The 11,409-nt window shown below is 37.8% G+C and overlaps 1 protein-coding gene across 1 annotated transcript; it reads right to left on the minus strand.

Annotated features, from left to right (window-relative positions):
* Positions 1–256: 256 nt before the first annotated feature.
* On the minus strand, positions 257–6,297 carry LOC129760953 (rho GTPase-activating protein Graf-like; the record flags this gene model as incomplete). The annotated part of the gene is made up of 3 exons (XM_055758635.1): positions 6,246–6,297; positions 5,675–5,832; positions 257–430 (listed from the first exon to the last, which is right to left on the minus strand). Coding segments are annotated over exons 1-3 (384 nt in total), but the record flags the coding sequence as incomplete, so codon positions are not given.
* Between the last annotated feature and the right edge of the window lie 5,112 nt (positions 6,298–11,409).

Consider the following 11,409-nt stretch of genomic DNA (forward strand, 5'->3'; position numbering starts at 1 on the left):
GAATGACTGACTGATAATTACATTTACACCATTCGGGACTGATGACGTACATTGTGAAGCATTTCAACAAGTAGAGTAATTTCAAGCATTTGTTTGCGAAAACAGTAGACACACTTCAATAAGTTGTTATACGAACCAAGGGAATGTCGATAAATGATAAATACTTTGATTTTTTTTAAATAATGAAAAATAAATATTAAAAATGTAATTGTTAAACACTCTCAACCAAAAACAAAGTTTCAATGTCGTCACTTACCTCTTCAACGGCCGACCGCGGCTTTTTTGAGGACATATTAAGGAACCGTTCCTGCGCCTGGCAGAATTTGGCAGTCTTTTTGTCGTACTTTTTCTTGTTCTCCTTCACACCTCCGATATGACACTTTCGAAACTCCTCCAGCGGCCCAACAATTTGGTCGTGTGCTCGATCCAGCTGCGGAATAAAATGAAGACAAAACATAAGATTGATTAAATTTAGGTTTTTTAATATTGCAAATAACTTGCACTATTTTGTTAATAAGAAAATCTTATCAGAGTTAAATGTCCTAAGCGATTGGTTGAAATTAGATTTTTTCCAGTTTGGTACTACAAAAAATACATTAACTAGCTTTTTATGCGTCATGATTATAAAACTATCGACCGTAACGTTTTGCAATCAAAACCCGGTTGTAACGAACACGATGATAACAAACTGAAAAGGCTACACATCGATAGATCCGTTCATGAGTTGGAGCTCAGGAGCCGTTCATATGCCACGTGGACAACTTAGGGGGGAGGGGGTGTATGGAAATGTCCACGCTTGTCCACGGAGAGGGGCGTAGGGGTTTTCCACGTGGACATTCTTACTTCTTAAATATTTTCAAAGGTGAAAAAATATTAAGATGTTTAATGCCAAATGTCCACGCTTGTCCACGGAGGGGCAGGAAGGGATCAAAAATCTCATTTTTCTTCCCACGTGTCACATTAGACTGAGTCGATTTGGGGTTATTTTCGAATTAGTAAAACCCTGGGGTCTAAAAAGCTTTGTCTTGGCCCAAAACTCATCCATGATTTTTTGCCGAATGTTTTGTAAAGTTTGCATGAGTAAATTTGAACTTTTAGGTTTGTATGGGAAAATTTAATATTTTGTACTGAATAATCAACATCATTTCAGAAAAATAAATTGGACAAAAGTTTTTTTGCAACAAACTTTGCTCGAAGTGAAATATCAAAATTTTAGAAAACCTGTATTAAGGAAGCAGATTTTACAATCTGCTGCGGTTTTTCATATAACTGTTTTTGTATGGGTTGTGATATAGCTCAGTTGGCTAGTCAGTTGCCTCCTGAGCCGATGTCCGTGTGTTCGTTCACAAGAGTAAACATCGAACACAGTTGCACCGGATAATTTTTTTAATAACTGTCCGCCAACTGCAACGTTCCGCAAATGCCATAAACATGGTAAAAGTAGTCCTTAAAGGACAGATATTTCATTTGTAGATTGCTAGAACGGCAATAATAAGAATGTTTGCTCAATTTTGATGCGATTCACCTCCACATTGTTTTCTATGTTATTTTAACCTTCCTTTACGGTTGAAAAATAGGACAATTAGCCGGTTAGAATCATATAGAGCTTTATTTCTATTTTGGCTGTCTCTTCAAAACTACTGAACCTATTCTAATAAATAATATCATTTTGGATCGTCTACATGTTCGCTTTTTATATCTGATTATGAAATTTATTTGAATTTAGGTGGCATCTGAAAATTGAGTCGAAAGACAAAATGGCAAAAAACTGAAAAACCAGTGACTTCCTGCATGAAAATCATTGTTTTTAACGGAAAAATTTGCTAATATTTCAAAACTAGGTAGATAAATGATTTTATTGTTATTTTTTTCATAGATCCTCTAATTTGGTCCTCAATAGGTTGAAATTCTATGATTTAGTACTCGAGTTGTTCAAAATAAATTTTTAACTTTCTATTAAAAATGAATATAATCGAATAGACAGGCAAATTTTTCGATCGAAATTCCATGATTCTCATGAAATAAAAATCATAGTTTAGAAACGTTCCAGGAACTTTTCAACTAACCAGCTATGGTCTAAAAACCAAGCACTTCTTTTGTTTAAATACAAACTCTTAATTTATTTGAAATCATATCAATCAAAAGTTTTTCAATACGACTTAAAAAAAACAGGATTGTTTGTTGTAAAACACCCTTTTCAAGGACTTTACTCCTTGAAGATCGGTTTCATAAGACCACAAAAAACAAAACCTAAATTTTTAAGAAGCACCTGATAGCAGACATCTGAACGATTGCAAAATAGTATAGTTTATGAAAAATCGGTTTATTAGTTTTATTTTTTATTCAAAACAATAGATAATTGTTTTGCTGAGTGACTCTGGTAACCCGATTCAAAAATCTAAAAATGAGAAATCGTAGAGATTCATATTTTCGGAAAATTTCATGAGCCTAGCTTCAACGTCATATTTGGTATGAAACATTGTTCCAACATCTTCTAGACACCTCTAACGCCTAAAATGTTGACATGAGTTATCAATACACTGATGTAAAATTGTGTTTTCTAATCAAATGTTAACCTTTTTGGCAGTAAATTGATTTTGAAGCCTCATGTAAAAAACCATTATTGGAATGTTTTGAGACAGAGTTTTACAAAAATATTAAGGAAACGTGTGAAACAACTTTACAAAAACTTATCCAGTGAATCCAATACCTAAAAAATATTGAAGAAAAAACGTTTCGGGTCGTTTTCCGGGTCATATAGGGTGTCCCATTATACCGCTGCAAAAAATGACTTTTTGCACCCATATGTTTTTTCGATGCCTTTTGGGTCACCAAGCATCAGTGTAAAATTTGAGATGATTTGGTTAATTCCTGAGTTAGCGCAACGCGTTTCAATTTTGTATGGAAATTTGTATGGAAGAAGAAATTTTTGTACATTAAATCATCCAGAAAATTCAAATAAGCTTGAAATGAAGTCGGTCTTTGATTTTTGGATTTTACTATTCTTAAGCTTCATTTTTTGCTAACATGACTAGCAGCTAAGAATTTCATGAAAAAAGTTATAACCATTTCAAAATAAAAAATCTGAATCCATTGAAAAGTATTTAAAATTGCGGATTTTGCTTGCTAGAGCTGTTAATGATAGCATGAAATGTTTTTGCAAAGGTAATATAAATCAATAAATTCTCTGCAATGCAAAGTAGTTTTTTGAGATTTTTTATTTCTATCCTATGGTTACACAGCTTGCAAATAAGCAGAAAAAACGCAAAAATTGAAAAAAAATATTTTGAAAAATATTTTTTTATAACATTGAATAACTTTTCTGGGGTATAAGTTTGTTTTGTTCACATGAATAGTACTGCAAGAATCAAGGAGTATTTTTCATCCAAAGTTAAATTTTTTGGTACTCTCAGTACATCTCTGGCGATTTTTGAATGACAAATTTTGTTTTCCCATACAAATTTCCATACAAAATTAAAACTCGTTGCGCTAATTCAGGACTGAAAGGATCGCTTCCAAAATTTTTATTGCTATTTCTGGTAGCAAAATCAACCAAAAAAAAGTTATGGGAGGTGTAAAAATCTAAGAATTTGAAATTTCCATACGAAGCTTGAAGCGGTCTAGTGTCCCATTATGTCTAAGTACGATTTTCATACAACCCTGCTGATTCCGAATGACGTTTAAACAGCTTATTTCTGCTGGATGTTGTTGTTTACAGTTTAACTTAAAACTCTGTGTATCGTGAGCTCCAATTTTTATAGATTTCGTGAAAATAAGAAGCATTTTCTCGGAAAAGCGCTAAAATGTCGTGCGCAAACAATGTACTATCCCCAACATTTTGCTGACACAGATGGGTAAAATGGAAGAAGTAAGCATTCGAACGGTCTGAAATGCGATTTGGAAGTATGGAGACGAAAGCAGCTTCGTGAACACATAAATACTTGGCGAAATCCGGATCCGGCGGACAAAACTTCTTTCTTCTTCTTCTTTTACCAACATAGCCACAACGTGTAAGCATCCTGGAAAATGAAAAGACTTGCGTCCTTCATTTTTCTTTTCAACGTTATCTCTGTTACATAAAACATGCATTGCAGAGATAACTACGGCCAGGCCAACCATGTGGTAATTACCGCAAAAGATTCAGGAGCAAGGGGAGGAATAAAGCGTGGAGTTCCCTACCAAACGCTTCATATGGATTACTTAAATACCTACAGCATAATTTGAAAATAGCTACACTAATCTAATGACAATGTGTATTAGGAAAATAACGTTCAATATAATGGAAAAAGTTTGATCTCACCAGTTTCGGAAGTTTTCGACTAGAAAACTTTTCCTCTAGTCCGGAGCAACTGACTTTAAAATTCCTTCCGAACTCTCCCAACCAGGATTCAGCATGCCTAATCCGGTGGACAAAACTTTGGACTGGAAAATCATGCGTGCTCATGCCAGTAAAAAGACTGTCTCAATTCGGGATTGGGATCCCCGCGTAGCATCGCACATCGTGCCAATGTAACATTGGGTCTGAAGACATATAGGAAGCAGAAGAAGCCGAAACGGAGTGAAAAAACAAGCTGCTTCCGTCAAACCAAGAGCTCGTGAATTATATGATCAACTGCGGTGTGCGTTTTTCATCGACGACGAAACCTATTGCAAGTTTGATTACAAAACCCTTCCGGTTGTCCAGTATAACACTGTGAGTGTTGCATGTTTTCCGAGCCGTTCGTGACTACTGACACAAAGAATACAGCTGTTTACGTCCCAGAGTGCCTCAACCATCACCTGATCCCTATAATCCGCAAGCATGATTTGGCATCAGTTCACTACTCAAACGCCGCGATGGTTACCAATCCAATAGAGTCCAGATTGTACCGAAGCAGATAAATCCGTCAAATTGTTTTCAAGCCGGAGCGATCGAAATTTTTCGAGCCCTTACCAAAAAGTATTTGAGAAAACATGTGAAGCCTGCAGATTCTATTGAAAACTTCGCAATAGACTGAAAAAAGTGGCTAAAATCATCGCAAATCAGTCTGTGCAGAAGCTAATCAGCAGTCTTCGTTTAAAAACTCGATCACTGGTGTACGATTGACTGGAATATTGTTTTACTGATTCACTATAAAAAAGATAGAGAACAAAAATGTAAAAAAAAAAATAATTTGCTCCTAAATTGTGTTTATACTATTAAATTTAAATCGAGCTTAGACATAATGAGATACCCTATATGTAAACAATTTTTCGATGTTTTTTTATAAATTAATCGACTTCAAGTTTTATTTCACATATGTGTGTTTTTTTTATATATCGAAGAAATTATTTTTCAATAACTTCAAAAAACTAAAGCAAAGTACGAAATTATCGATGCTATTCTTTTTCAAAGATAAACATTTTCCAGTTACCATAAAATGAGCACACGTGCTTCAAACTACCACTCTTTAGTTCGAAAGGTGTAAACGATCCATCCTTAATCGATAAACCAGATCGATTGTGTAATAGGTTGAACTAAACCTGCCATCTTTAACAGGCAGAGATGGCAAATTTGATACAACAACATCGACAGGTGTGGGTTTTATTTAATCGGTCCATGCGAACGTTCGCAAACTAAAAGGTATCTAATCCAGTACCTATAGGTGCATACATACGTGTAGGAGGAGAGCCTCCAGGAAGTAAATCCACTTACCATGTTATCGCGCTCTTCCTCAATCGCCGATATCAGCTTACTGAACTGCTTCAGACTGTCCGCTATCACCTGTTCGTCGTCCGTTTGCGTCGATCCGATGCATTCGAAGTTGAACTCGTTCAGGCTCTTGGACAGGGTTCGCTGCGCCCGAGAGAGATCTGAAAAGTGGAAGCAAGCAAAAGCAAAAAACGACGATAAGGAAATTTGATATTATTTACTGACTCAGCGAGAGACGACTAAGTGAAGTGGAGGAAGTGGAGTTAAAGAGGGGCAGTCATCATCAGTAGTGCAAACAGCGAGTAACACGAAGCCTTGTAGGACGTTTGCTCTAGATCAGTCGGTCAATAGGGAAAAAAGCCGAAGGGCGATGCGATTCGATGGTGGACGACGCAGGATTTCGCAATGTCGCCACTTGTCACTGATTACGAACGAGTGCTGAGCTGGAATGCTAAATCGCGAGCTCGGAATTGATTGGAGCTGTTTTAATCAATCAATTAGATTAGATACAGCTCTAATATTATTATTCAATTTCGGCACCGACCAAACAAAGTTTTCAATTAATTTGACAAACATCTCGAAATAAGCTCCCAGGGCCCCAGATGATTTCCTTTGACGAGATTCATGTTTTAGACATACAAAATTTAAACAAGTTCTAAAGAAGAGAATAAACAAAAAAATTGAAAAGATATTTGACGTTTTAAAATTTAAATTAAAAATAATGAAAAAAAAATAACTCTGTCCGATTTTTTAAATTTGATTCTACCCTAAAGTTGTACAGATCGTCTTAATTCTTTCAAAAAAAAAAAAAAATTGCTATCAAAACGCACTTTTTTTAACCATTTTCAAACGCATGAAAGTAAATTTTTTTGGCTAAATTGAAGCAAGAAGATCATCAACTTTCCGAAAAAAAATGTTTCATTAACGTTTAAAATTTATTCGAAGATTTCAAACCTCTATGAGCTGATTTAAAGCAATACCGAGGTTTTGTCCAGCATTAGGCATGTTCTTTCTTACTGTGTGGCGTGAATGTTTATGTGATTAATTTAGCTTTTTCAATTTACTGTTGTATTTGAGTTTAGACCTAAATTAGTCCTAAAAATAAAATTCGATACGAGTAATTGGCATTTGTAACACATAGAACCCATCCCCATAATGATCAAAATTAGTGTGTCGCTAATTTGAAACCAAAATAGATTAAAATGAGCCAAGCGTGCAGTTTCGAGTTAACAGCACCCAATTCTAAGGAAACCAAATGGAGCGTGTATGGAAGCTGTCAAAACCGTCCACGCGGAAAAGAATCGCCATTTTGTTGCAAGTGTTGGCGTGTCGCGGTCGCGGAAAATTAGCGTGCCCAGAAATTGGCCACGAGTGACGTATAAAACCGGCGGGTTTTAACCGGATGCGTTCCGGAGCGGAGTTGAGACGTCTACCATCATTGCCAAAGGTACGAGAAACCCACAATGGGAATCGCAAAATTTTTAACACCATTCCGAACCCTGCAGGATCTAGCAATCCGCTGAAAATTCCGTCGTTCGACCCGATAAGCCGACCAAGCGGTCTGGTATCAGCTCGGCAATTCCTCAGGTATAATTTCCTGATTCCCAATCTAACGGTCCGACGACCGGACGTCCGGACGTCCGGTAACGGACGACCGACGACCGAAAGCAAAGGCATCAATTGTGCCCCAGGCGTATTTAGAGCGGCCGATGAGCCAAGCAGAGGCACCAATAGTGCCATCCAATAGGCGCCCATGGCGAAGGGCGTCTGATGACTGACGGCAGAGGCATCAAAAGTGCCGTCCAACCGACCTAAGGCTCCAAGGGCGGCTGACGAGCGAAGGCAGAGGCACCAAGAGTACCATTCAATCAACCCTCCTCCCTCCCCCCCTCCCCCTCGGCATTGGGCGGCCGAAAAACAAAGCAGAGGCACCAATAGTGCCATCCAAACGGCCCAAGACTCCAAGGGTGGCTGACGAGCGAAGGCCATCCAATCGGCGCCCCCCTGGCGAAGGGCAGCTGACGACGGAAGGTAGAGGCACCAAGAGTGCATACAATCGACACCCCAGGCGTAGGGCGGTCGAAGAGCAAGGCAGAGGTACCAAAAGTACCATCCAATCGGCCCAAGGCTCCAAGGGCGGCTGACTATCGAAGGCAGCCAATCAATTGTATTTACAAATATTTTTGTAGAGAAGGGGGGTGGGGGGAGGGGGGGTTGACCAAATTTGGCACGTAATAAAATTCTTGATGTCATGAGATTATGAAAAAATTCTTAAACGTTTACCGTTTTTGTAAAGGGGCTCCTATATAAAATTTTCTAAAATACGATTAAATTCGAACAAATTTTGTCAAAAACTGATAAACATAAACGTTCTAACACGATGAGATAATGTATTGATTTGGCAAACAGGTTTCAATCTAATTATATGATATGTTGTATTGAAAGACTTTTTCCATTTGAATAAAGAGGGCACTCATCTATATATCTTCTACATCTATAAAAATAAATGTTTATCTGTCAGGGAACAGACACCCTATAGACTCGAAAACTACTGGACCAATCAATTTGATATGTAAGAGTTTTTGGGGTCGGAGATGGTTTCTAAAATACTTTCAAACCGCTCCGACTTAAGGGAGGGATGCTGCCATACAAAATCAATAAAAAAAATTTATACAATTCGAACAATTTCCGAAAACTTATGATTCGATCAACTTGAAATTTGATTTGTAGCCGTTTTCAAGACCGAGAAGGCTTTCTATAATTCTTTAAACCCTTGCAAATCCAGAAAGGGGGAGCACCCATACAAAATAAACAAAAATGGTCAAAATTTTATCGATCCTCGGAAAACTTTTGTGCAAAATTGATAAACGTACGCGTTTCTACATAATGAGATGATTTACTGAATTGACAAATAAGTTTTAACATACCCTAATGATATATTCTATTGACAGACGCTTCCCATTTTCACGAATGAAGACTCTCAAATTCAATAAATGTAACATATACATACATATCATTAACAAAATCAATGCCTTAGATTTTTCATAAAGTTTGACACACTTTTTGATTATGTGCCAATTTGCCTGTTTGACTCCTCCCCTCTCGCATCAAAAGGAGCGATTTTTTTTAATTTAAAGCTTTATTCATTGTATTGACGATCCCTCCTATTTTTTTCTGAAGGGTGGCTCCTTCAACCTACAAACCTTCTTGTTACGTTGAGATTCATGACAGTTTAAAAGCTTAGATGCCATGAAAAATAGTTCGTTCCTGAATCATGTTAAAATTTAATTAATAGGAAGTGTATTTTGATTATGACAACTTCAACGAACTTAATTAAAAATTTTCTATGGAAGGTGTAGCAAAGCACACCTGGTCAGCTAGTTATTAATAAATTTACGATTCGTGCTGAAACTTGTTGCATGAATAACTATTTGAAACCCAATGATTGTATAACATACTTATAATCTTATCCCGAAAACCTCTTGAAGAGGGGCCTTATAAGTACCTCATAAGTACCTTATAAAAAGAGATTAACAAACAAGTTAAAATAAAATTTTAAAGCAGCCTTGCAGTTCCTCGTAGGATTTTAATTGTTATTTGGGTAAGCGTTATTCTGTAGTGCATTCCGATGCATTGTAAATACCGAACAAAACATCTCATCATTTTGCATTCTGAAAAGGAACCTACACATTTACACATTCAGTAACAACACCTGTTTTCGTTTGATGGAAATAACTTGAAGTGCCTACGATCGGTTTGCCTGTCGAAGGGATCCTATCGTTCAATCGATCAGAGCGAGCGTAAAGCCGACAGAGAGGTGAAGGAGGTCAAATAGCTATAGCTGGACCCGGGCAGGCAGCCATGTGGCGTTCCAGAGCCTGAATCAATCGAGAATAGCTGCGCCGCGGTGCTATGTAGATATTGTGACTACACACGCGCAGCAACCAAACGGGCCATAGTAAACACTCCCGCAACCTCAGTCAGTCAGTCGTCGGCCTCGTCCCACCGACATGATTCGATGGTCTATGGCCGGGTTGTTGTTGATTCACTTCCTCGAATAACAGGCTCCCCCATGCCATCCTAGAGCGTAAGCGCATTGCAAAATACCTGTTTTCCCAACCAGGAGACTCGAGATCAAGTTTTACTTTTAGTGCTTGCCCCTCGGCGATTCAACATCGGTTGATACAATATTCGAAAAAAAAAAGATCAGTAGATTCTGAAGAGACAATCGTCGACAAATTATGTCGACCAGTGTACCATGCCTGCCAATTCCAACTCGTCGAATCGCGTATATTTATGAGTGAGCAAAGGCATGTCGTAAGTCGCTCAAATAGTAAACAAACGACCGATTTGCTCCGGCCATAATAAAAATAAAAATAATAATACCACAGTTTGGCGAATGTATGTTATATGATTCGGATTCGGCTGGCATGGCAATGTGTATAGAATGGTCAAACAAAAGGGAAACTCGCGAGAATTCTCCCCGGCAGCGCCCCTGACCTCATTTGTTTATTTTATTCCAGCCGTCTGTTTTTTTTATTATGGGACTTTTAGATGCACGAAGGAAGAAAACCTCTTGAACGCTTCCCCATTCCAACGGCCTCACTTCCCCTTCCCCTCATTTCAACCGAAACGAGTTTACGGCCACCGAAAAAATAGTTCACATGTCAATTTTCCATTCCCTACAATCAAGCAGGAGAGGTTCGCGGAATAGAAACTAAATAAATGCTCGGCATAACAAGACATTTTACGTCGTCGTCGTCTTGTGTGTGATCTGATTCGCCTTTGATACTAATGAGTGAGAGTTCCTACACAAGCATTAGGTATGATTTTGGATTCGGTATTTTGATTTACGCTGATTGTTGTACGAACGAGCTATTTTAGTCGAGCTTTACGACCTATCCAATACCGATCTGGCAAAACATGTGTTTCGGTGCCACACCAGGAGTCGGAATCTAACGACCATTCTTTGGCAGCTGTATGATATATTGAAGTTATTTGAAGGGAATAATACCTATTGAAGTAGAGTGTTGAGCTCAAAAATTGGTTTGTAAAAATCGCAAAAGGACGAAACTCATACAGGAAGTGTACGACTGATTTCAAGTCAAGGTCACGTGGTAAGAAATGTCAGAATCAAACAAACGTAGAAACGCCTCAAAAAGCTTGACAGAACTATTAATCGAATTTGTTTTTCAAGCAGTTCTTTATGAAATCTGAAACTATCTACATGACATCTAAATAAATAAATACAGGCCTGACGATTTAGGCAACACGCCCGAATTATTCAATCCTTATCCGCTCTTGAGTGTCAATATGGCACTATTGGAAGTTTGGCGGCTTGTAACTATATTCGAGTATCACCACAAAAAATTCGTCTAGGACCCTCAACGAAATCTTGACATGTTTAATTTTGCATCATTCAAAAAATTCTCTAGCCCACAGAACCGGGAAAAACGGAAAAAACGGGAATTGAAAATCGTACCGGGAAAACCGGGGAAAACCCGAAAATATAGAACCAAATCTATCAGGTATCAGGTATCAGAATGGGGGTAGGCTTAATAGCGGCACGTTATCCAAACAAACGGGAAAATTGTGCCTAGCCTTTTTTTATCCAAGATTTCATCATTTACCTGAGAAACCTGAAAAACCTATAAAAGGAAGAAATAAATTCAATCTATTTAAGATGGCATAAAGCCTTTCCACTAGGGATTATTAGCATTAAAGCTCTTTTCTACATT

Source organism: Uranotaenia lowii, unplaced genomic scaffold (assembly GCF_029784155.1).
Source record: "Uranotaenia lowii strain MFRU-FL unplaced genomic scaffold, ASM2978415v1 HiC_scaffold_88, whole genome shotgun sequence".
NCBI classification, from domain to species: domain Eukaryota; kingdom Metazoa; phylum Arthropoda; class Insecta; order Diptera; family Culicidae; genus Uranotaenia; species Uranotaenia lowii.